This window comes from Lampetra planeri, chromosome 71, assembly GCF_965212315.1.
Source record: "Lampetra planeri chromosome 71, kcLamPlan1.2.h2, whole genome shotgun sequence".
Lineage (NCBI taxonomy): Eukaryota > Metazoa > Chordata > Hyperoartia > Petromyzontiformes > Petromyzontidae > Lampetra > Lampetra planeri.
The window spans coordinates 1,082,877-1,109,884 of record NC_136176.1 but is presented as its reverse complement, the minus strand read 5'-3'; the positions used below and the strand labels follow the sequence as shown (position 1 = coordinate 1,109,884).

The 27,008-nt window shown below is 54.0% G+C and overlaps 1 protein-coding gene across 5 annotated transcripts in view; it reads right to left on the bottom strand.

The window, feature by feature from the left end:
• Positions 1-1,339: 1,339 nt before the first annotated feature.
• ACSF2 (acyl-CoA synthetase family member 2) overlaps positions 1,340-27,008 on the bottom strand; it is a 42,156-nt gene continuing 16,487 nt past the window's right edge. Inside the window, exons 2-16 of one of the 5 annotated variants that reach the window (XM_078620235.1) lie at positions 25,250-25,487; positions 24,457-24,585; positions 23,008-23,061; positions 22,453-22,571; positions 21,707-21,875; positions 18,838-18,933; positions 17,439-17,587; positions 15,285-15,376; positions 14,738-14,817; positions 12,049-12,156; positions 8,251-8,405; positions 7,333-7,474; positions 4,028-4,141; positions 2,576-2,644; positions 1,340-2,288 (exon numbers count right to left, since the gene is read on the bottom strand). In XM_078620235.1, coding sequence (XP_078476361.1) covers positions 2,235-2,288; positions 2,576-2,644; positions 4,028-4,141; positions 7,333-7,474; positions 8,251-8,405; positions 12,049-12,156; positions 14,738-14,817; positions 15,285-15,376; positions 17,439-17,587; positions 18,838-18,933; positions 21,707-21,875; positions 22,453-22,571; positions 23,008-23,061; positions 24,457-24,585; positions 25,250-25,487 — 1,768 coding nt within the window. In that variant the 3' untranslated portion in view covers positions 1,340-2,234. Of the gene's footprint in view, positions 2,289-2,575; positions 3,264-4,027; positions 4,142-5,304; positions 5,360-7,332; positions 7,475-8,250; positions 8,406-12,048; positions 12,157-14,737; positions 14,818-15,284; positions 15,377-17,438; positions 17,588-18,837; positions 18,934-21,706; positions 21,876-22,452; positions 22,572-23,007; positions 23,062-24,456; positions 24,586-24,826; positions 24,921-25,249; positions 25,488-27,008 lie in introns of those variants that run through there. The other 4 variants (XM_078620236.1, XM_078620239.1, XM_078620237.1 and 1 more) reach the window with 4 other exon arrangements.

Genomic DNA, 27,008 nt, shown 5'->3' with positions numbered 1-27,008 from the left:
TCTTCTGTAGCAGACAGACAGAAAACATGGCATCAGTGCAGGACCGCCCTTGTCTGAAACCACATTGGGGCTCCGCAAGCCTCCCTCACCCACGCATTCACTTACACACACTCAACTCGATCCATCACACACTCACACTGTAGAACAGGTGGAGAGCATACAAACTCCGTCTGGAGGCCAGCATTGTGAATCGAACCTAGGGGCTACCGTGTCTAGAGTGGCTGATGGGGAAATGTTTATTCTCTGAGTTTTGGACACAGCGAGAATCTAGGCGTAGGCCTGGGTGCACAAACAATCTTAAGATTTATCTCAAGCACTGCTGCTGTAGGATTACGATCGAGTTACGATGGTCCACATGACAAGAGAAAACATTGTCAGATATATAGACGTCGTGGGTAAGAGATCGTAACTCTTGCTCATAAGAGTAACTCGCGCTTAGGATTGAGTCATCAGCTTCAAATGAGTATCAACTGCCAGGATGCCAACATGGCCGCCATAGCATCCCTCAGGGAACATGGCCACCATGGCGTCACCTGTGCAACATGGCCACCATGGCGTCACCTGTGCAACATGGCCACCATGGCGTCACCTGTGCAACATGGCCACCATGGCGTCACCTGTGCAACATGGCCACTATGGCGTCACCTGTGCAACATGGCCACCATGGCGTCACCTGTGCAACATGGCCACCATGGCGTCACCTGTGCAACATGGCCACCATGGCGTCACCTGTGCAACATGGCCACCATGGCGTCACCTGTGCAACATGGCCACCATGGCGTCACCTGTGCAACATGGCCACCATTGCGTCACCTGTGCAATATGGCCACCATGGCATCTTCACTCCATGCACCTAATCCGGTCAGTGGCTCAGATACGTATGTAATGTGAGGATATATCCGGGTTGCTGATGGATCACACCTCGTTACGATGATTGGCTCTGTCGGTCCTGGCCCATAGCCAATGGGGGGAAGTCTACGGGCGTGGCCCTGACGTAATGGGAAGGTGAAATCTGTAAGTAGAGGATTGGTTCTGCTGGCTTTAGCCACAGCTAATGGGGGGACGAGTCAGGGGCATGGTCCCGGGAGTGTACGATGGAGTCTAGAAGATTCCATAGAGGTTAACCAGGATTGGTGGAAAGGTACCACGTGACCCAGGTATTAAAAAGGGGTGGAGACAAACAACACGTGGTCAGATCTTGAACGAACGGAGGGTGAGGCCACGCGGGAGCGGGGTCCAGGCTGCCACGTGGCTGCGCATGTGTCTCTCTCTCTCCCTCTCACGCTGTCTGTCAGCAGCATGAAGGAGTGTTGTAAAAGAAAGATAAATAAAGACCGGATTCCAGAAGTCGCTTCCACGACCTTTATTACACGTATATTTCACGATACTAATGCAATTCATATATTCGTTATGAATGTTATGACAATGATTACACGCCATTACAATCAAAGTCAATAATTATGCAATTCTCTTAATCATCAGTCGACTTAATATAACCTGGACAGTCACCGTGAGCGTCAAGTCTTCTGCGAACTTTTACGAGGTTTATTTCCGTTCACTCCGTCAATGGAATCGCAATGTCTCATCCAACATTCGGAGGACCCCCCCCTCCCCCGAGTTAAACATGGCCATGGCCACACGTCCAGTTCTGTCGAGCCGGTGGTCTGGACAAAGCTGAGAGCTTTTGCATGAATCCCCCCGTGCATTCCTAAATACACCACAAGGGGGTGCATGGGGAGACAAAGGCGGCCCGGGTGGGGCGTGGTGGTTGCTGGCCACCCACCACCTCGTGTGCCACAGTGCCGGCCTTCATAGGCACTGCAACGACTGACTCACAACACCTGTCCCGGCAGTCTGTTAAAGGTGATATGGGGATCTTTGTATTGCCATTTGCGGATGTATGCATGTGCAGCTTCAATTGAGTATTGAGTGTGATGTGTAAAAACATTTCCACTCGGGAGAAAAAGACGGCGGGGCTTAGTGCTGGCCAACCACCCCCTTGTGTGCCGTGCCGGCCTTCATAGGTGCTCGATAACACCACTTGCCCCAACAGTATGTTCAGACTATACGGGGGAATCTTTGTCTGTTTTTTGAGTGTGTGTATGAGTGTTCGTGAGTCTGGATGTGGTTCTGTATGGCTCTGTATGTCTGTGTGTGTGAGTGTGTGTGTCTGTATGTATGTGGTTCTGTGTCCGTGTGTAGATCACCACGTGTATGTGCGTGCGTGCGTGCGCTCATTTTAGCCCCAGCTTCTTCTCCATTTGCTCCCTGAGCTTGAACTTCTGGATCTGAAGGGTAGGAACAAGAATCACCCGAAATCAAAACCCACAGAGCGGAGAGGGGGGGGGGGGAATAAACCCGGCATGCATTCCGCACACGCGATGACGACGCCGCATTCACCATCGATCGTTGGGCCCAAAACCTTTCAAGCGCTGATTTACAGCAGTGGAGAGAGGTCTCTCCCTCTGGGATTCCACGTGGTCTGCATTTTCGTGGCCTCCCACGTGGCCTCGCACGAGGGCGATTGTGACGTCATGCACGCACGTGTCGAGAAGGGGTATGGGGGGGAACTCACCTTGCCAGTCACCGTGAGGGGGTAGGAGTCCACGATCTCAACGTATTTTGGGATCTTGAAGTGAGCGATCTGAGTGGTTATTACCGACACGGACACAAACACACAAATATACACACAGACGCACACAGACATACACACAAAGACACGCATACAAACACAGAGACACACAGACACACACATTGAACACAGACACACACAACAACAACAACAACCGCCATTCGCCACTAAGTGGCGGTGACGTCACCACGACGCTTGTGCCAGGCCATGTGCACCCTGAGGCCACGTGAAGTGTCGAACGCCCGCTGGCAGGAGGTCACGGGGCAGACCCAGGTGCCACGGGTCGACTGACCGAGATGACTGGCTGATGCACCACCTGTGCCCCCTACTGTGCCAACTTGCTGTGCTTTAGCCACCCGGCGCTCCGCTCGTTGTTGTGAGCGTCGCTCCTCCGCCCTCCGTTGTTGTTGGAGGGCGACTGCCTCCAACTGCCCAGTAGCGTCCTTCACGAGCCTCCTCCACTGAGGCCGATCTTGACACCGCTGGTACCAGTCATCGGCAAGTCCACTCAGCTCCACGTCCTCCTGTACCACATCACTCCATCTCTTCTCTAGCCCGTGCCGTGCCCGTTTAGCCCCCTCGATCCGGCCGAACAAAAGCTGTTTAGGCATGCGGTGGCTGGGCATGCGGGCTACATGACCCAGCCAACGCAGATACACAGACACACACACGCATAAAGACACAGACGCACAGAAACAGAGAAAGACACACATACAGACAATTACAGAAACATCGAGACACAAACACACACACACAAAACACACGTAGACGCACACAGAGACATGCACACACATACACACGCACACAAAGACACAGACGCACAGAAACAGACAAAGACACACATACAAATACAGAAACATAGAGACACAAACACACACACACAGACTTCGAGACAAACACAGAGACACACACACGCAGACACACAAAGACATACATACAAACAGACAAACACCGAAACACGCCGACAAAATGCACACAAAGACAGAGGCACACAGATACACGCACCAGTGTTAAAGCAGTCCCACGTGTTTTGAGTTGCAGTCCGACTCAACGGACACGTGAAGTTCGAGTGGGCGGGGTTAGTGCGCGAGTTGGCGAGTGGGAGGGGCTAGATGAGAGTGGGTGGGGTTGTGCGAGAGTAGACAGTGTTAGTGGGAGAGTGGGAGGGGCTATGTGAGAGTGGGCGGGGTTAGTGGGTGGCAGTGGCTGTGGTGGAGGGGATACAGTACTGGAGGGCCATGGGGGAAGGAAGGGCTGTGGGGGAAGGACCGTGGAGGAGCGGAGGGACCGTGGGGGAGGGGTCGTCGTGGGGGAGGGGTCGTGGGGGAGGGGTCGTGGGGGAGGGGAAGGAGCATGGGGTGGGGGCCATGGGTGGGGGGGCTGTGGGGTCTCCACCTTGGTGTTGCAGAAGGAGTGGAGGTCGCGAGCGGAGAGGGCCGCCACTCCGGGCTGGAGGCGGAGGCAGGCGCAAGCCTCCTCCCCCATGCGCTCATCGTGCACGCCCACCACCTACACAACCACCAACACAGCCACCACCACAAGCATTACCCCTACCACCTACACAAACACAACCACCTAAACAACCACCTACACAACCACCACCACAGCCACCACCACAACCATTACCACTGCCACCTACACAAATACAACCACCTAAACAACCACCTACACAATCACCACAACCACCACCACAACGACCACCAAAATAACCACAACCACCACAACAACCACCACAACAACACCACAACCACCTACACCGCCACTAAAACCACCACCACCTACAAACAACAACCGCCATTTGCCACTAAGTGGCGGTGACATCACCATGGCCCTTGTGCCAGGTTATGTGCACGTAAAGGCCACGTGAAGTGTCGAATGCCTGCTGGCAGGAGGTCACGGGACAGACCCAGGTGACTGAGATGACCACCTGCACCTCCTACTGTGCCAACTTGCTGTGTTTAGGCCACCCCGGTGCTCCGCTCGTTGTTGTGAGCGTCGCTCCTCCGCCCTCCGTTGTTGTTGGAGGGCGACTGCCTCCAACTGCCCAGTAGCGTCCTTCACGAGTCTCCTCCACAGAGGCCGATCTTGACACTGCTGGTACCAGTCATCAGAAAGTCAACTCAGCTCCATATCTTCTTGTACCACATCACTCTATCTCTTCTATAGCCTTTGCCGCTCCCTCTATCCAGCTGAACGAAAGCTGTTTAGGTATGCGGTGGCTGGGCATACAGGCTACATGACCCAGCCAATGCAGCCTTGCCTGCCAGAGGAGTTCACTGATGGGACTTTGTCCAGATCTTTCAAGGATTTGTGAGCTCCTTACACATCCAGCCTGGTTAAACCCAGGATAAGTAGTAGGCAGGCCAGCCTAAATGTTTCTCACCGGAGAAGATGCTCCACCAAAGGGGTCCACGTTTCACAAGCATAGAGAAGGGAGGGCATGAGGTGTGGAGCGACAGACCAGGTAGCTTGTACACAACGTTTCACATCTGATGAAAAAATAATGCCACTCAACTGATTCGGAGCATATCATGAGCACACTGCCCAAGTATCGAAAACTCTACACTCTCTACACAACTGCCCCATGACCAATTGGGAGTTGTGGGGGTGGAGTGTTTGAGGGCGCAAAATACCATGGCAGGTGCTTAGTTGTGGTGGGGCTGATGGTAATGCCACACCTCTTAGTAGCACGCTCCAGGTTCAGCAGCAGCGCCTCCATCTCCTCCTCTATGTGAGCAGCAATCACCAGATAATCAGCATACATAACATGGTTGACCAATAGGGAGCCATCCCTTGACCACACCCGGGCATCGATCAGCCTCCCATTGTATCTGTACCAGCTGGAAATTACTCCGGTACAGCCTTCACGAACTACGTGGTCGAAATAGATGTTGTGGTAGCCAGAGGACATGCCTGAAGCACCGCAAGGTGAACAGGGAATGGCTTTGTCTCCTGGCCACGTAGTTTTACCCGGGCCTGCTCACCATTATGAAGATCTTTAATTATTGTGAGCAGATAGTCAGGGACTCCAAAAGCACGAAGAGCAACCCAGAGCCCAGGGTTACTGATGGTATCATAGGCCTTAAACGAATCAATAAAGCAGAGGTGTAGGTCCTGTTGGAATTGCCTAAACCTCTGCTGTAGCAGACGGACACAAAATATGGTATCTGTGCAGGACCGCCCTTCCTGAAACCACATTGTGGCTCCGCAAGCCTCTCCTCAGCATGTCTGGCAAGGCGATGTTGAATAATCCTTGCCAGGACCTTTCCCGCCAAACCGAGGAGTGAGATGCCCCTGTAGTTGTTACAGTGTGTGTGGTCCCCCTTCTTAAAGAGGGGGAACACCAGGGCATCCTTCTCATCATGCATAACCCGTCCAATGGTTCAGACTGTTATGTCATGTAGAGCAGTTTGCGCACAAACGACACCCTACCTCAGCATTTTGTTTGGGAGATCATCTCTGCCCGGTGCTTTTCCTGGTCTCAGACTACTCTGAAGCACCTTCTTAATTCCTCAACAGATGGCACTGCAGCCAGCCACTCACAGGGGTTGACACCTTCTTCCAAAATTTGAGGCACGGTAGCCACAGCAGGGTCATCCCCACTTTTCCCCATGATGTTTGCCATACTGAGGGATTTTCACGCCCCCAAGACCTCACAGAAATGCTCCGAAAATCTGCAAACCTGTTCATGGAGGTCGGATACTGGATAACCTTTCTTTCCTTTAATAATTGTGATAGATGTAGTGATGCAAGTTACATATTTGATGGAGTTAAAGAGTAATTTATGATCGCCGGCTACTGAGTCAGACTCCACCTCCTCAGCATCCCGCGACCACCACACATCCTTGCAGTGCCACACGGCTCTCTGAACATCCGAGCAAACGCTGCGGTAAGCCACCACAAGAACAACCACCTAAACAACCACCACAACAACGACCTACACAACCATAGACAACAAACACTATCACCACTACCACATACAGTAACCACTACCACCAACACCACAACAACCTACAGTGGGTGTGATGGTGGGTGGGTGTGAGGGTGGGTGGGTGGGTTAGTGGGTGAGTGAGTGCGTGAGTAGGTGAGTGAGTAGGTGGGTGAGTAGGTAAGTAAGTGAGTGGAGTAGGTGAGTGAGTAGGTGATTGAGTGGGTGAGTAAGAGGGTTGGCGAGTGAGTGGGTGGGTGGGTGAGAGAGTGGGTGAGTGAGAGGGTGGGTGAGTGAGAGGGTTGGTGAGTGAGTGGGTGGGTGAGTGAGTGGGTGAGTGACAGGGTGGGTGAGTGAGAGGGTTGGTGAGTGAGTGGGTGGGTAGGTGAGTGAGTGGGTGAGTGGGTGGGTGAGTGAGTGGGTGAGTGAGTGGGTGGTTGAGTAAGAGGGTAAGTGAGTGAGTGAGTGGGTGAGTGGATGAGTGAGTAGGTGATTGAGTGATTGAGTAGGTGAGTGAGAGGGTTGGCGAGTGAGTGGGTAAGTGAGTGAGTGGGTGAGTGAGTGAGAGGGTGGGTGAGTGATTGAGTGAGTGGGTGGGTGAGTAAGTGGGTGGGTGAGCGAGAGGGTGCGTGAGTGAGTGGGTAAGTGAGTGAGTGAGCGGGTGGGTAAGTGAGTGGGTGAGTGAGCGAGTGGGTGAGTGCGTGAGTGGGTGAGTGAGTGAGTGGGTGAGCGGGCGGGTGAGCGGGTGGGTGAGCAGGCGGGTGAGCGGCACCTGTGCTTCCAGGACCGCGGGGTGAGTGTGCAGCAGCGCCTCCACCTCGGCAGGGTAGATGTTTTCCCCTCCGCGGATGATGAGGTCCTTGAGTCGTCCCACGATGCGGCAGTATCCCAGCTCGTCCATCACGGCCACATCGCTGTCATCCATCAACACCATCATCACCACCACGACCATCATCATCACCACGACCATCAACACTAACATCATCGTCAACACCATCAACAACATCAACACCATCATCACCACCACAACCATCATCATCATCCTCACCACGATCATCAACACTAACATCATCGTCAACACCATCAACAACATCAACACCATCATCACCACGACCACCACCATCATCTTCACCATCATAATCACCGCGACCGCCACCATCATCATAATCACCATCAACACCATCATCAACATCGTCACCATCATCATCACTACCACGACCACCACCATCAACACCAACAACACCATCATCACCAATAACACCATCAACACCACTACCAGCACCACCATCAGAACCAATAAACCCAACAGCAACATCACCAACAACAACAACAAAGACAAAGATCCCCCCTATAGCCTTAACAGACTGTAGGGGCAAGTGCTTTAAGCGAGCACCGATGAGGGCCGGCAGGGTACACGAGGGTGTGGGTGACCAGCACCACGCCCGACCGCCTTTGTCTCTCCAGTAGCGATGTTTGCTACACACCGCAACCAGCTACTCACCATCTGAGTGTGATACCATCCACCCCACCCACGCATCATGCAGTGAGTGTGGTACACGGCGGGCGCGGTACATGGTGGGTGTGTGATCCGGTGAGTGTGGGACCCAGTAGGAGTGGTACCCAGTGAGTATGTGCTAACTACCCACCCACCTCACCCATCTCACCCCACCCACCCCACCCCGCCACTCACCCGGTGTGGTACCACCCGTCGGGCGTGATACACTCCTGCGTCTTGCCGCTGTCCCCCCAGTACCCGCGCATCACGCAATGTCCCCGCACGCATAGCTCCCCCTGCTCGCCCACGCGCAGCGGCGGGCTGCTTGAGCCGGGCCCCACCACCTTGGCCTGCACGGGAGCCACGCCGCGGGGAGAGAGGAGAGGGAGGAGGAAGATCCTGCTGCTGCCTCTGCGTGGTGGTTAGGGTAGATGTTGACTACCCTCGCCCTGGTTATGCAGGAGGTCGTGGGTCTCATCGCGGACCCTGACGATGCCTTCTGCTGCTGCTGTCTATTTGGTCCCAAGAAATGTGAACTATCTCGTCTGGTGCGCAGGAGGACGTGGGTTCGATCGCGGACCCTGATGGATGCCTGCTGCTTGCTGCTGCTGAATATTTGGTACGGTATGCAGTAGTTCGTCGGTTCGACCCCGGACCCTGACGATGCCTGGTGCTGTATATTTGGAGTCTGCGTCTCTCTCTCTCTCCTCTTGGTGAGATGTTAACTAGCTCGCCTGGTGCGCAGGAGGTTGTGGGTTCGATCCCGACCCTGACGATGCCTGCTGCTGCATATTTACAATCTGTGTCTCTCTTATCATCACGGTGGCTAGGAGATGTTAACTCCCTCGCCTGCAACGCAGGGGTCGTGGGTTCAATCCTACAGCCTGGCGGATCCCTACGACTGCTGCTGTATATTTGGTACCGTATGTATGAGGGCGTGGGTTCGATCCAGGACCCTGACGGATGCCCTTGTGCACAGGAGGTTGTTGGTTAGATCCCGGGCCCTGATGACGCATGCTGCTGTATATTTTGTACCAAGAGATGTTGACTCCCTGGTATGCAGGAGTTCATTGTTCAATCTCGACCCCGGTGAAGCCGGTCATTTCCCTCCGCGTTTAGAATCGACGTCTCCACGCGTTTAGAATATTTGGCCATCGCTATAAATTTCCACACGATGATGATAAGCCAATTCGTTGTGCTCTCTACTACATAGCTCAGTTGTGAGCGTCGCTCCTCTGCCCTCCATCGTTGCTGGAGGGCGACTGCCTCCAACTTCCCAGTAGCAGCGTCCTCCACGAACCTCCTCCTCCTCGACAAAGGGCGATCTTGATACCGCTGGTACCGGTCATCGGCAAGTCCACTCAGCTCCACGTTCCCCCGTACCGCATCAGCCCCATCTGTCCTCTAGCCCGTGCCACTCACCCACCCATCAGTCCATCTCTGCTCCAGCCCGTACCACTCACTGGCCCATCAGTCCATCTCTGCTCCAGCCCATGCCACTCACTGACCCATAAGTCCATCTATCCTCTAGCCCGTGCCACTCACTGGCCCATCAGTCCATCTCTGCTCCAGCCCGTGCCACTCACTCACCCATCAGTCCATCTCTGCTCCAGCCCGTGCCACTCACTGACCCATCAGTCCATCTCTGCTTCAGCCCGTGCCACTCACTGACCCATCAGTCCATCTCTGCTCCAGCCCGTGCCACTCACTGACCCATCAGTCCATCTCTGCTCTAGCCCGTGCCACTCACTCACCCATCAGCCCATCTCTGCTCCAGCCCGTGCCACTCACTCACCCATCAGTCCATCTCTGCTCCAGCCCGTGCCACTCACTCACCCATCAGTCCATCTCTGCTCCAGCCCATGCCACTCACTCACCCATCAGTCCATCTCTGCTCCAGCCCGTGCCACTCACTCACCCATCAGTCCATCTCTGCTCCAGCCCGTGCCACTCACTGACCCATCAGTCCATATCTGCTCCAGCCCATGCCACTCACTGACCCATCAGTCCATCTCTGCTCCAGCCCGTGCCACTCACTCACCCATCAGTCAATCTCTGCTCCAGCCCGTGCCACTCACCCATCAGTCCATCTCTGCTCCAGCCCGTGCCACTCACTGACCCATCAGTCCATCTCTGCTCCAGCCCGTGCCACTCACTGACCCATCAGTCCATCTCTGCTCCAGCCCGTGCCACTCACTGACCCATCAGTCCATCTCTGCTCCAGCCCGTGCCACTCACTGACCCATCAGTCCATCTCTGCTCCAGCCCGTGCCACTCACTGACCCATCAGTCCATCTCTGCTCCAGCCCGTGCCACTCACTGACCCATCAGTCCATCTCTGCTCCAGCCCGTGCCACTCACTCACCCATCAGTCCATCTCTGCTCCAGCCCGTGCCACTCACTCACCCATCAGTCAATCTCTGCTCCAGCCCGTGCCACTCACCCATCATTCCATCTCTGCTCCAGCCCGTGCCACTCACCCATCAGTCCATCTCTGCTTCAGCCCGTGCCACTCACTGACCCATCAGTCCATCTCTGCTCCAGCCCGTGCCACTCACTGACCCATCAGTCCATCTCTGCTCCAGCCCGTGCCACTCACTGACCCATCAGTCCATCTCTGCTCCAGCCCGTGCCACTCACTGACCCATCAGTCCATCTCTGCTATAGCCCGTACCACTCACTGACCCATCAGTCCATTTCTGCTATAGCCCGTGCCACTCACTGCCCCATCAGTCCATCTCTGCTATAGCCCGTACCACTCACTGACCCATCAGTCCATCTCTGCTCCAGCCCGTGCCACTCACTGACCCATCAGTCCATCTCTGCTCCAGCCCGTGCCATTTCCTGACCCATCAGTCCATCTCTGCTCTAGCCCATGCCGTGCCCATTAAGACGGGCCGTTACCATCAATCCAACCAAAACGAAGCACCAGTCTAGCGGGTGGAGAGTTTGACGTAAAATAGCCAAACTCCCCATTGAGTTATGGGTCCCTTGGGGAGACAGTGGAGGAGTTCCCATAGCTGGGTGAGTGTGCTTATGACCGGCTAGCACCTAACCTGGCACAAGTGCCATGGGGGTGTTACCGCTACAGCTGCGGTTGTTATTGTTGATGGTGATGATGGGGGTGATGATGGTCATGTTGATCAGGGTGATAGTGATGATGGTAATGTTGATCATGGTGATGTTGGTGATGGGGATAATGGTGAGGGCGGCGATGTTGCTAATGGTGGTGATGCTTATGATGGAGGTGGTGATGATGGTGGTGGTGATGGTGTTGGTGGTGATGCTCGTGATGTTGATGGTGACGATAGTGATTTTGATCGTGGTGTTCATGATGATGCTGATGGAGGTGGTGCTGATGGTGGTGATAGCGTTGGTGACAGTGGTGTTGATGGGGGGTGTTGATGAGTGGTGGTGATGTTGGTGTTGATGGGTGGTGTTGATGGTGGTGATGGTGGTGGTGATGGTAATGACAGTCATGGTGGTGGTGATGGAGTTGGTGATGGTGGTTTTGATGGGTGTTGTTGATGTTGGTGTTGATGGTGATTGTAGTGGTGATGGGTGATGTTAACGGGGGTATTGATGGCATTGGTGATGGTGGTGTTGATGGGTGGGGTTGATGGTGGTGTCGATGGGTGGTGTTGATCGTGGCGTTGATGGTGATGTTGATGGTGTCGTTGATGGTGGTGTTGATGGTGATGGTGATGATGGCGGTCATGGGGGTGGTGATGGTGGTGGTGATGTTGGTGTTCATGGGTGGTGTTGGTGGTGTTGTGGTGGTGGTGATGGCGATCATGGTGGTGGTGATGGTGGTGTTGATGGGTTGTGTTGATGGCGGTGATGGCGATCATGGTGGTGGTGATTGTGGTGGTGATGTTGGTGTTGATGGTGGTGTTGATGGGTGGTTATGATGGGTCGTGTTGATGGGTGGTGTTGAGGGGTGGTGTTGAAGGTGGTGTTGATGGGTGGTGTTGATGGTGATGACGGCATCACCTCCAAATGCTGCAGCACTCTGCCCACGGCGTCCATCTTGGTGTTGATGTCATCGCGAGGGAACCCGCAGAAAGTCACCGGGCTGTTCTCCGTCGTCCCATATGCGTTCTGCAACATCACCGGCACCGCCATCGTCAACAGCAACAACAACTACCGCCATTCTCCACTAATTGATGGCGACGTCGAAGGCCCAATGACAGGAGGAGGTCATGTGTAGGGACAGTGCGGAGAGAGACAGGGCGTGTGTGGGGAGACAGTGCGGGTGCAGGGACAGTGCATCATCAAGTGGTCTCGAGGGATAATTACAGGAGGGAACCATCGGTGAAGATCGGGTTCGGCCCAGACAATTCCAGAAAGGGGGCGTGGCCTGGGGCGGGGCGTGGCCACGCCAGGGTGGGGGGGGGGGGGTATAAGGCGGCGGGCGAGGGAGCTCGGGGCTGCCGTGGGATCGGGGTCGACTGTCTCACGCCTTCGCTGTCGTCGGGCCGTCACTGTCGTTGCGTCGTCGCTACTTGTGTGTTATCCTAGCCCAAGTATCTGTATTTTATATTAGCCCAAGTATCTATATTTTATACTAGCCCAAGTATCTGTAAGACACGAGATCGAGTTATTTGCACGATACACCTTAATACATAAATAACGAAGACTACAGAAGTTGTCCGAGAGTCATTACACATGTGTTGACTACTGCTGTGCCAGGCTAGGTGCAGCAGGTCAAGTGACAGACCCAGGTGCCATGGATCGAATGCTGTGCCAGGCTAGGTGCAGGAGGAGGTCAAGGGACAGACCAATGTCCCATGGGTTGACTGCTATTGTGCCGCAAATGCGTTCCGCAACATCACCAACACCATTAACAACAGACGACAACAATAACAACTACCGCCATTCATCACTCAGTGATGGTGACGTCACCATGGCACAGGTGCCAGGCCAGGTGCACTTTGATGTCACGTGAAGTGTCAAACTCGCACTGACAGGAGGTCACGGGATGGACTCAGCCGGTGCCATGGACTGAGATAATTTGCAGATGCACCACCTGTTTTCCCTAATCTGTCAACTTGCTGTGTTTTATCCGCCGGAAACTCCGCTCGTTGTTGTGAGCGTCGCTCGTATGCCTTCCGCTGTTGTTGCCTCCAAGTGTCCAGTAGCGTCCTTCACGAGCCTCCTCCACAGAGGCTGATATTGATACCGTTGGTATCAGTCATCGGCAAGCTCACTCAGCTCCACATCCTCTAGTATCACATCACTCTATCTCTTCTCTAGCCCGTGCCACGTCCATTTAGCCCCCTCTATCTGGCCAAACACAAGCTGTTAAGGCATGCGGGCTACATGCCCTAGCCACCACAGCCTTGCCTGCTGGAGGAACTCACCAATGGAACTGTGCCCAGATCTTTCAAGGATTTGTGAGCTCCTCACACAATCCAGCATGGTTAAACTCTCCGATTAGCACCATTGACTACATTCGGTGCAAAAACAGTTAAACTTACATACACATCTCCCCATTAATCCGCAACCAGCACTCAGCCGTGCAGCACTGCACATCTCTCCGAACATCCGAGCGACATGGGATGCTGCAGACGGTGGGATTGGGCCTGTCGCTATTTCTCAGCCAGCCATAACACCTCCTCTATCAGCCAGGATCTCTGGGGAGGTTTGGACCATGTACGCAAAGCAGTCATTGCAGCTGCATGAGCCACAGTCCTAAACCTCGCCCATTTCCTCTCAGCATCAGGAGGAGAGGGGGACGATGCCAACTCCAGCTGTAAGCGATGAGTAAATTCTCGCTTGCAAATTTCATCAGCTCGTTGATACCAGGCTACGGTGGGTTTGAATGGGGTCCTAGATGGACACCCACCACCGGAGTGGAAGAATGGCAAACAAATCTTACAGATGGCAAGCCGATGGGTTAGTGGCCAGATTAGCTCCACGGTAGGTCCTGGTGTCAAGGACATGGACCCACACTTTCTAGCCCAGCAGATGTTCTTGCTTGGACCCGGCGTGCATCCATGATGTTGTGTGGATCTGCCGATGCTGGAAGAATGTGTTGGTAATTACAAGCCCATGGGATACACAGAATTAAAGCAGCCTGCTATTGTTATCATTGAGCTGATCTGTCCCATGGCTTCCAATGACTCCAGCGCAGGTATCAGCATCATGACCTACTCAGGCATTAAAGTCACCCAACAGGATGACTCTATCCCGAGGGGCCACTTTAGATAGCACCTGTGACAGGAGGTCATAGAAGGCATCTGACTCATTGGCCTTGCCTGCATCCATTCACTACGGTCAGGCATAAGCCTAGACATCCACCACCATTCTGCTCCACCATCATCAACAATATAAGTACAATCAACACCAGCATCACCATCATCACCACCACCAACAACATCACCACCATCAAAAGCAATACATACACCACCATCATAATCTCTAAGGATAGTCATTGGTGAGTAGATGGTCTCAACCCTGTCATCAGCGTCTCACATAAAGAGCCATAGACTCACCACACATAGACCCATAGACTCACCACACAGAGAGCCGTAGACTCACATAGAGATCCATAGACTCATCACACACAGAGACCCATAGGCGCACCATACAAAGAGACCTGTAGCCTCACACACACGCATACTTGAAGCAGTAGGGATCCTCCTCTGTGCCACTTGGGGTGGTGCGACTGGTCACTCACCACGAAGTCGGGCAGCTTCATGGAGTCCACGACTCGCCGGAACAGCTCAGGGGGACACGGGGAGCCAGCCACAATCCCTGCTGACACACACAGGCACAGCTAAAGCTCCCCTAGCTTGTCTCACACAGGGCTGTCGGGGCAAGTGCTGTTAGCGAGCAGCAGCAGTAGCAGCAGCGCCTATACACATACCCAAAAGCATTGGTACACACACAGGTACACAGACACACAGGTATAACACACAAAGATCCCCCTATAACTTAACAGGCTGTTGGGGCAAGTGCTGTTAGGGAGCACCTATGAAGGCCGGCACAGCACACGAGGTGGTGGGTGGCCAGCACCACGCCCTGTCGCCTTTGTCTCCCCAGTGGCGGTGTTTACACATCAAGCCATATGCTCATATGAGGCTGAAGCGACACAGGAGTAGGACAACCCATGGCACCTGGGTCTGTCTCGTAACCCTCTCATGCACCTAGCCTGGCACAGCAGTAATACAACCCATGGCACCCAGGTCTGCCCTCGTGACCTCCGCACCTAGCCTGGCACTGACCTGTCTGCAGGGAGGAGAGGTCGAAGGAGTGGAAGTCGGGATCGTTCAGCATGTCCACGAACATGGTGGGCGTTCCATATAACACCGTGCAACTGCGCACACACAGGCACAGGAAAATTACCCCCAGGTAGCCTTTCGCAGCTTTCTGGGGGACAAGTGCTGCCCGTCGTGTAGACAACTCCCATTTGTCGTCATGTTAAAAAGGGACGGAGCCGTTTCCCTCCCGCCGGTGAGGGGAGGAGCTATGGAGTGTGAGTTGAAGTCAGACGCGCTTTGTGGTTGCTCCCATCTTTCATTATTATCTAAAACGTCTAATTTCATACATGTCAACCCCTTATCAGTGCCCTACCTTATTACAGACCAATTCAGACCTTATTAACCACCCAGTGTGCCCTTATAAATCTTAACGTACATCCTACAAAGTCCCATCACAAGGGAGAAACAAACAAATAGACAAACATTTATTTGCCCGTATTGAAACGGCTGTACGCTGTATGGACCTGAAAACTAAATTTCCCTGTTCAAGAATATGGGTAAACCTTATGGGTTGACAAGTATGCTATTAAAAAAGTTATTGTTACTGTACCATCCTGATTGAGGCCATCCTACGCTACACAAATTAGTAAGATGGCGAAGTAGGAAATAGACCACGCTTCAGAAGTAGTGGGATGAACGTAAAGGCTGAAGAAAATAAAGCAAGAAAAGCCACACCGCACCTTGTGCTCAGCTGCTGCTACTGCTGCCAACACACCGACCTCATGCTTCAGCCGCCATTTTGTACTGCAAACACGCAGCCAGTAAGAGCGCCGACTTCGTTCTTCACTGAGGCTACGGCACGCCGACCTCGTGCTTCAGCCGCCATTTTGTGCCTCACACAAGCAGCCAGTAAGATCACCATTTGGTGTTTGAATATCTTAACACCGGGAAGATGACGTGCTACAGCAACACCTGGGTCCACCAGCAACAGAGGCCTGTTGCAACATCTAAGAGGCGCCGATGCTATAATTGCAAACCAACTTGGGCAAATCTTTTGCCGACTGCCCCATTGCCACGTAGACCTCGCATTTGTGGCATCTGTAAGCGGGAGGGACATGGTTCTTCAACCTGCCCCGAAACGGTCACACCAGAGTGGACATTCCGAAGCTACATATGCAAGTCAACACCACGAGTCAACCCACACCAAATGTAGTGAAATTTACCAAACCAGCTTTGGTCGATGGTATCAGTTTGGAAGTGACGATTGACCCAGGAAGTGGGGGTGTGTATGAAGCGGGCAACTGCCGCCCTATGCTGTCGGGCCGAGGATTGAAGATACAGACACAATGGTATTTGGCTTCTGCAACGCAGAGTCGGTTGCAACCACCATACAAGGAAAGGCTGACTTGGAAATCAAAATTGATGACGTTCAGGGGAACAAAGAGAACCGTCCTTGTCATGCCAGACATCGCACAACCGGTGGATTTGTTGGTTGGACGTACATGGCCTGTGCAGGCCCAAAATGCCTATGTCAGCGTGGACGACCAACTTAAGATCGGCTACCGAAACGAGTCACCTTTCAACCGGTTCGAAATTGGCAACAATCCGAAGAGCCTCGCTCTTACCTGCCACTCTGCCGAGCCACACGATGAACTGGATCATCACACGCGCTCAAGTCACAGAAGAATCTACGATAGTCATCAACGAGGATTGGGAAATGCGGCAAAATTGTTTTTAACTCTCAGCTGGGGGTGGGGGGGGGGGGTCAAACGCAGAGCTCCCCTGTCATAAATTCAACTTGTCATGAGGTCAAGATCTGCAAGGAACGTGCAGAGATTATCCAGACTATTTGCAATATTGTGACACATAAAGAGGACAACCCATGAACATCACCATCACCACCAGCATGACCATCAATCACCATCAACACCGCCATCACTAACACCATCACCACCACTATGACCATCATCACCATCACCACCACCATCAACACCACCATCAACACCACCATCACCAATGCCATCACCACCACCATGACCACCACCATCAACACCACCATCAACACCACCATCAACACCACCATCACCAATACCATTACCACCACCATGGTGGTCATGAGTGTGTGTGGTGAGTGCATGGTGGTGAGTGTACGTGGAGGTGAGTGTGTGGTGTCCTCACCGGTGAGTTTGGATAGCGGTAAGCGTGGCCCTGGCGCTGTAGGCCGCAGACGGCAGCACCAGAGTCCCTGAGTGGGCCACGCAGCCCAGGAGGCCGGCGACGAGGCCGAAGCAATGGTAGAGTGGCACGGGCAGCGCCACGCGCACGTCCTGCACACAGCACGGTACACACACAGCACGGTACACACACACACACACACAATACGTTAACACAAAGGGGTCACTGCCCCTTTACCCGATACAGCCTAGGGTGGTGACCACCCAGCTAACTACACTACACATAGCAGTTACGGCAACGAAGGGTCGGACCCTCACTCGGGTCCCCGACCACGTGTTGGTGCCTTGTAGGACGTAGAGCTTCCGGCTTGTAGATGTGGAGCTTCCAGCTTGTAAAGCGAAGCGACCCCGGTCCCTCTCAGGGACCCACCGTATATCCTTCAGGGTCAGGGCCGCTCCGCCCTCGGCCCCGCCCGCCTTCTCGAGTGTTCCAGCTCCCTCTCGATCCCTCTCGAGAGCTCTCCCCGGACATGTGATCACCCCCTAGCTCCTCCCCCACCTGGGGGCCTTCTCTGTGGACACTCCAGGTCACGTATTTACGGGGGTCAACCAGAGTGCAATGGCCCGGGGCAACCCTGCCCCTGGGCCGACACTCTCCCACTCCCCCTTGTGGAAGCCCGCACTACACACTATGCTTGGTGCCCGCGCTATCCCAGCGCTCACCAAGCCCCACTAGGGCTGGTACTACACCTGCCTACGGGGTGTACGCGATGACGGTGCATCGCACGCTGTGCTATGCTAAAGCCGGCATCACACAGCAACCCACACGGTGCTGTCCACGATGTAGGGACATCGCACGCCACGGCCCTCCCGGGCCAGCACCATACAGTGACATCCCCGATGTCACTACACATACAGCACACCACACATCGTGTGCCTGACATCTTATGGTCACGTAGGGCAGTCTGCACATAGACGCCACCCTCCCTCAGCATTTTGCTTGGGGGATCATCTCTGCCCGGCGCTTTTCCTGGCCTCAGACTCCGGATCGGCCCTCGCACTTCCTCAACAGATGGCACCTCAGCCAGCCACTCTGAAGGGGTGAGGAAAAAACATTTGAGGCACCGCAGCCCCAGCAGGATTGTTCCCACCTTGCCCCATGATGTTGTCTGGGCTGAGGGAATTCCTCTCCCCCAAGATGTCACAAAAATGCTCTTCAAACCTGCAGACCACCACCACTATAACCACCACAACCACTCTAAACACCAGAACCACCACAACTACCACCACTATAATCATAACCACCACTATAAACACCACGTCCACCATCATTATAACCACCACCACTAGAACCACCACCATAAACACCACCACCGCCACTACAAGCACCACGCCGGACTCACCCTCCAATGGTACCCCATGCGCTCCCCCAGGAGGTGGGCGTTGTTGAGGATGTTATGGTGCGTGAGCGTCGCTCCCTTTGGCTGCCCCGTGGTTCCCTGGGGGGGCGGGGGGACGATATGGGGAGTGGGAGGGGAGAGGCATGAACCCGCACTTGGCCCAACGATAGCCTGCGTGGGCTACGTGGGGCACCTTTGTTTTTGTCAGCGTTGCTGCTGCTGCGCTCATACTAAACTGGTGGTGGTGATGGTGGTGGGGTTGATGGTGATAGTGGTGGTGGGGTTGATGGTGGTGATGGTGGTGGGGTTGATGGTGGTGATGGTGGTGGGGTTGATGGTGGTGATGGTGGTGGTGGGGTTTATGGCGGTGATGGTGGTGGTGGGGTTTATGGTGGTAGTGTGGTGGTGACGGTGGTAGTGTGGTGCTGATGATAATTATGGTGGTGATGGTGTTGATGATGGTGGTGTTCATAATGGTGGTAGTGGTGATGACGGTGGTGGTGGTGGTGGTGGTGATGGTCATACACGGGGAGCGGTAGTGAAGCGGTTCATGTGATGTGCTATGAACCTTCTGACCCGAGTTCGATTTCTGCTCACGGCCAATGCCGGTGAGGAAAATCTAAATTGGTCCTGGGCCTCCCCTAGGTCGACTAGGCCTCAAATAAGTACCTGGTTGCAGTGTGTAGTAACTTAAACTCGAAACTACCAGGTAAGGGCCCACTGAGCTACGCAGCTCTTTTTCAGAAGTGACCTGGCCACAAATAATAGCTCAAGGAATTGGCCTACCACATGCTTCAAATCGCTTTAAACTATTGTCATTGCAGTGCGTATTTAATGTGGCGCTGCACTCTGATGTTGTAGGAGAAAACATTTATAAAAAAGTATATTTAATTAAGTATAACGTGTTGTCTATATTTAAAGTTGCGCATTTTGATGTGACGTCACATTTCTCAAACCCCCCCCATCGTCACACATCGTCACAAATTTCTGACCGCCCCTGCCCCCCCTAGGGGCGTGACGTCGTTCATGGACGGTCCCGAAGGCCTCCAGTTTGGAGATTTGGATGGAGGGCAGTATGGTATTAGATGCTGAGCTGTAATTGATGAACAGCATTCTCACATAGTTACCCTGCTTCACCTCCAGGTGGCACAGTGCCTTCTGCAATGTAATAGCAATAGCGTCAGGAAGGGAGGTTGTTGATTGCCTCGCAGCTTATTGTCCCTTTGTAGTTTGTGATGGACTGTGATCCGCGCCACAGGCTCCGAGAGTTGGAGTCACGGTACAGGGCCTCCAACTTGTCCCTGAATTGTCTCTTGCCCGCTTTGATGGCTTTTCGGACCGCGTATTTGGTCCTCCTGCTTTCAGTGGGGTCTCTGGATTTGCATGCTCTGTGTTGGTCCTTCAGTGCTGCTTTGACTGCCGCGTTTTTAACTTAGGGGTTATTATTTGGGTAAGAACGGACAGTCTTGGTTGGCACAGCAACGTCCATGCAGAACATAATATGACCTAGCACTGTCGATGCAAATTCCCCCACTCTGTTGTAGGCTGCATCCCTAAATATATCCCAGTCTGTATCCTCCAGGCCATCCGTGAGTCTGTCCCTGCTTCTCTGACCAGCATTGGACTATTCTTGTAGTGGGAGCCTGTCTCTTTTAAGAAAGGGCAGTACTTTGGCACCAGCAAGATGACATGGTGGTCGGACTTCCCGAGCAGTGGGCGGGGGAACGCCTTGTAGGCGTCTTTCAGCATTGAATAAGTGATCCAAGATGGCGTCTCTTATGGAGTTAAATTTCACATTTGGTAAAACTTTGGGAGTGCACTCCTAAGGCTCGCTTCGTTAAAGTCCCCAATTACAATCACAGCAGCGTCCGGATGTTTGGTTCCAGTGCAGAGATTGTTTTATGGAATAGGTCCATAGCCGGCGTGGAGTTGGCGCTCGGAGGGACGTACACAGCGACTGAAACAATCGCGTGAAATTATCTCGGGAGGTAATGAGGGCGGCATGATAGGATCACAAGCTCTACATCTGGTGAACATGTTACACCAAGATGAGTTGACGATCACACACAATCCGCCACCTTGTGTTTCCCCACTGTCCAAAATCCGATCGTGGTGAAAAGGAGAGAAGCCTGTTAGCCCGATGGCTGCGTCCGGGATATTTCCATTCAGCCAGCTTTCCGTGAAACACAGAACATTGCAAGTATCGTGTTTCCCGTTAGAATTCGATCCCGGCCCGCACATCATCCAACTTGTTAACAGGGGACTGTGCGTTGCACAAGAATATGCTCGGCATTGCAGTACGATGAGGATGTTTTCTATTCCTCATCTGAACGGCGACTCTTCTTCCTCGTCTGTCTCATGTTGTTGTCTGGTAAACAAAGGGTCGTCTCAGGGCAGGCTGCATTGGGTAAGCAAGCTCTTCTTCCCGATGTCCAATAATGTTTGTCTATCATAGATAATGATCGGAGGTTTGATACACATCTTCTTAGGTTTTTTCGGTAAAGTCACGTAGGTAAAACATCAAAATGATGTTTTACCTACGTGACTTTACCGAAAAAACCTAAGAAGATGATTCCTTGCAGTCACGAAAGCTTCAAATCTAGAGTTTGATACACATTCTGGTGAAAAAGTTAATAAAATAAATAAACTACAATAAATTACATTAAACGCTAAAATCTAACTGCGGTGAGAGAGCAAGCTGGGAGGCGTGCTGCTGCGTTGAGTGCTACCGCTGGGACTGCAGCCCTGCTAGAGGCTACCTGGTGGATCTGTGTCTGTGTGTATATAGCATATGTGCTGCTACTCGCTACCACTAACAGCACTTGCCCCCACAGTCCTGCTGAGGCTACCCGGGGGATCGTCGTCTTTGTACCGAGGTGTACTGGATGTTGATGGGATCGTCGCACGATAGGGCCGAGTGGATCGCGTGGCGCTCCGCCTCCAGGCCCGGGGTGGCGCGGCCTTCCACCTCGCGCACGGACAGAGCCCCGGGACTCGGCTCCCCCTCCCCCAGCGAGATGACGACCCGGAGATCCGGGAGCCTGCCGGGGTGGGTGGGTGGTTGGGTGGGTGAGTGAGTGGGTGGTTGGGTGGGTTAGTGGTTGGGTGGGTGAGTGAGTGAGTGGGTGGGTGAGTGAGTGAGTGGGTGAGTGAGTGGGTGGTTGGGTGGGTTAGTGGTTGGGTGGGTGAGTGGGTGAGTGGTTGGGTGGGTGAGTGGGTGAGTGGTTGGGTGGGTGAGAGGTTGGGTGGGGGAGTGAGTAGGTGGGTGGGGGAGTGAGTGGGTGGGTGGGGGAGTGGGTGGGCGAGTGAGTCAGTGGGTGGTTGACTGTGCGGGAGAGGGGGTGGGTGAGTAATTTTGTGCGTGAGTGGGTGAGTCAGTTGATGAGTGAGTGGGTGAGTCAGTGGGTTAGACAATGGGTGAGTGAGTGCGTGGGTGATTTAGTGGGTGGGTGAGTAAGTGGGTGGGTGAGTCACTTGGTGAGTGAGTGGGTGAGTCAGTGGGTGAGTCAATTGGTGAGTGAGTGCGTGGGTGAGTGAGTGAATGGGTGGGTGAGTGAGTGGATGGGTGGGTGAGTGAGTCAGTGTGTGTTTGCCTGTGTGGGTGAGTGGGTGGGTGACCGGGCAGAGTGGAGGTCTCCAGGGCAGCTGGAGGGCAGCTCAGGGCAGAGCTGAGTCAAGAGGTCTAGGTAGTTGCGACCCTTAAACTCCACCGCAGAGACGATCCCCTTGCAGCCAACCTGCACATCACCACCACAATCACCACCACAATCACCACCATCACCACCACCACCACCACAATCACTACGACCATCATCATCGCCATCACCACGACCATCATCATCGCCATCACCATCACTACCATCACCACCATCACCACAACTATCATCATCACCACTACCACCACCACCATCATCCCCACCACCACTACCACCATCACCACCACCACTACCACCATCACCACCACTATCATCACCATCACCAACCTCACCACCATTACCACCCTCACCAACTCCACCACCATCACCATCACCTTATCAACATCACCACCACCACCCCCACCACCACCACCACCTTCATTAACACTACCACCAACATCCGCACCAAAACTACCACCATCACCACCACTATCATCACCACCATCATCACCAACCGCGCCACCACCGGCACCATCACCTTCTTGAGGGCGAACTCCAGCTCCTGGGGTTGGTACGCCGGGTTGATGTTCACCTGCGGCACGGACGCCAGCACCACGGTGGTTAGAGTGGTGGTGGTTGTTGTCGTGGCTATAGTGGTGGTGGTGGCTATAGTGGTGGTTGTGACTGGAGTAGTGGTTGTGGCTGATGTGGAGGTGGTTTTAGCTGTAGTGGTGGTGGTTGTTGTTGTCTTGGCTGTAGTAGTGGTGGTTGTCGTAGCTATAGTAGTTGTAGCTGTAGTAGTGGTTGTGCATATAGTGGTGGTGGTGGTGGTTGTGGCTATAGTGGTAGTGGCTATAGTGGTGGTTGTAGTGGTGGTGGTTGTAGTGGTGGTGGTGCTTGTGGCTATAGTGGTTGTGGTGGTAGTGGCTGTAATGGTAGTGGTTGTGGCTGAGTGGTGGTGGTAGCTGTAGTGGTGGTGGTTGTAGTGGTGGTGGTAGTGGCTATAGTGGTGGTGGTGGTTGTGACTGGAGTAGTGGTTGTGGCTGATGTGGAGGTGGTTTTAGCTGTAGTGGTGGTGGTTGTTGTTGTCTTGGCTGTAGTAGTGGTGGTTGTCGTGGCTATAGTAGTTGTAGCTGTAGTAGTGGTTGTGCATATAGTGGTGGTGGTTGTGGCTATAGTGGTAGTGGCTATAGTGGTGGTTGTAGTGGTGGTTGTGGCTATAGTGGTTGTGGTGGTAGTGGCTGTAATGGTAGTGGCTGAGTGGTGGTGGTAGCTGTAGTGGTGGTTGTAGTGGTGGTGGTTGTGGCTATAGTGGTGGTGGTTTTGGCTATAGTGGTGGTGGTTGTGGCTATAGTGGTAGTGGTGGTTGTGACTAGAGTAGTGGTTGTGGCTGATATGGAGGTGGTTTTAGTGGTGGTGGTTGTGGCTATAGTGGTTGTGGCTATAGTGGTGGTGATTGTAGTGGTGGTGGTTGTAGTGGTGGTTGTGGCGATAGTGGTTGTGGCTATAGTGGTGGTGGTTGTAGTGGCTATAGTGGTGGTGGTTGTGGCTATAGTGGTTGTGGCTATAGTGGTGGTGGTTGTGGCTATAGTAGTTGTGGCTATAGTGGTGGTAGTTGTGGCTATAGTGGTTGTGGTGGTTGTGGCTATAGTGGTGGTGGTTGTGGCTATAGTGGTTGTGGCTATAGTGGTGGTAGTTGTGGCTATAGTGGTTGTGGTAGTTGTGGCTATAGTGGTGGTGATTGTAGTGGTGGTGGTTGTAGTGGTGGTGGTTGTAGTGGTGGTGGTGGTTGTGGCTATAGTGGTTGTGGCTATAGTGGTGGTGGTTGTAGTGGCTATAGTGGTGGTGGTTGTGGCTATAGTGGTTGTGGTTATAGTGGTGGTGGTTGTGGCTATAGTGGTTGTGGCTATAGTGGTTGTGGCTATAGTGGTGGTGGTTGTGGCTATAGTGGTTGTGGCTATAGTGGTGGTGGTTGTGGCTGCTGTACCAGCACGATGCCCGCGCGCGCTGCGGCCAGCGCAGTGAGCGCCCACTCGACCGAGTTGGGGCCCCAAATCCCCAGGCGGTCGCCACGCGTCACGCCCAGAGCCAGCAGGCCCGCGGCCATGCGGTCCGCCTACAACCACAACCATCACCGCCAGAACAACCATCACAACCACCACCACCTCCACAATACCAATACCTGACATTTGCCACGAAGTGACTGTGACGTCACCACGGCGCCTGTGCCAGGCCAGGTGCACTTGTAGGCCACGTGAAGAGTCGAAGGGTCGTTGACAGGAGGTCAAGGGACAGACCAAGGTTCAATGGGTTGGCTGACTGAGATGACTGGTGGATGCATCAGCTGTATCCCCTACTGTGGCAACTTGCTGGATTTTTGCCACCCGGTCCTCCGCTCGTTGTTGTGAACGTCACTACTCTGCACACCTCCGCGTTCGCTTTTATGGTGGTGTACGTGGGCGTGTGCGGGATAACCCTGGGCGGTGGTGAGCCAGCCAGGACATCGCTAGTCCCACCCCAATTACCCCCTCCCACTATTCCCCACTACCCACTCAACGCCCCTCTTCCCCTTCACCCCCTCCCCCTTTCAACCCCTCCCCCTTCACCCCCTCCCTCGTCTCCCCTACCCCCTCAACGCCACATCCCCTTCTCCCTTTTCCTCCTCTCCCCTCCTTTACCCCCCCATCCTCTCCCCCATGGCCCCAAACCCCCTCCCACCCTTCCCCCACTACCCCCCTTCAACGCCCAGCCCCCCCCTTCGCCAGCCCCCACCACCGCACCCGCTCGAGCAGGTGGCTGTAGGTGAACTCAGCGCGCCGCTCGGCGCAGACGAGGAGCGCGCGCTGGGGCTGGGCACGCGCCGTGAGCTCGAGGTGCGCGCCCAACGTGGTGCCCAGCAGGGGGGAGCGCGAGGCGCCGTGCACGTAGCTCCAGGTGAGGCGAGCGGGGGTCGCCCCTGCAACACCCCCCACTCCTGCGTCCTCCGCCCCCTCCTCGTTCTCGGGTCCCTGCGCCGGCCTGGGTGGCCCCACATACGCGTACAGACACACACACAGTGACACACAGGCACACACGCAGTGACACACGAATACCAATATCAATACCTGCCATTCACGACCACGTGACGGTGACGTCACTAGTGTGCCTGTGCCAGGCCAGGTGCATTTTAAGGCCACGTTAAGTGTCGAAGGCTCGGTGACAGGAGGTCTCAGGACCCACCCAGGTACCATGGGTTGGCTTACTGAGATGACCGGTAGATGCACCACCAGCTGTACCCCCTCCTGTGCCAACTTGCTGGGTTTTAGCCGCCCAGCGCTCCGCTTGTTGTTGTGAGCGTCGCTTCTTTGCTGTCCGTTGTTGTTGGAGGCCTCCAACCGAACCAAGTAGCGTCTTTCACAGCCTTCTCGATAGAGGCCTATCTTGATACCGCTGATACCAGTCGTCGGCAAGTCCACTCAGCTCCTTATCCTCCCGTACCGCATCAGTCTGTCTCTTCTCCAGCCCATGTCGTGCCCATTTAGCCCGCTCTATGCAGTCAAACTGAAGCTGATTGAATGAAGTGTTCGTAACTGTATGGATCCATACTCTTTGGTTCTTTCGGTAAAGTCACGTAGGTATAAACTAAACCAAAGAGTATAGAAGCTGATTGGGCATGCGGTGACTGGGCATGCGGGCGACATGACCCAGCCGACGCAGCCTTGCATGCCGGAGGAGCTCACTGAGGGGGAATGTGTCCAGATATTTCAACGATTTGTAAGCTCCTCACACAATCCAGACCAGGTAGCTTCCACACAGAATTGGGTAGCCGATGAAAATATGATGCCGCCGGACTGATTCGGAGCGAGACCTCAAACCGGAGCCGGTCATGATCACACGGTCCAGGTATGGAAAACTCTCCACTCTCTCCACAACTGCACCATCACCAATGGGGAGCTGAGGGGGGTAGGTATCCAGCACCACACCCGGCCGCCTTTATCTCCCCAGTGACGAGGTTTTTACGCACTACACGAGGTACTCATTTAAAGCTGAGTCGAGCTAGGGGAGGCCCAGGACTGGTTCAGATAATCGTCACTGATGTTGGTCGGAAGCGGGAATCAAACTCGGGTTGCCGGCTCGTAGAGCAACGTGCTAAACGCTACAGTACCACTCATTCACCACCACTAAACTTTGTTCAAAAACACAAGGCAAAGACATATCTGGACAGACTGTAGGGGCAAGTGCTGTTAGCGAGGACCATGAAGGCTGGCACGGCACACGAGGAGGTGAGTGGCCAACACCAGGCCCGGCCGCCTTTGTCTCCACAGTGGCGATGTTTACACACCTCCCCAGGCACTCATTTGAGGCTGAGTCGACACACAGACACACACATAGTGACACACACACAGACAAAGACAAATATCCTCCGTATAGCCTTAACAGACTGCTGGGGCAAGTGCTGTTAGCGAGCAGCATCTATGAACGCTGGAACGGCACACAAGGGGGTGGGTGGCCAGCACCAGACCCGGCCGCCTTTGTCTCCCTAGTGGCGATGGTTACTAC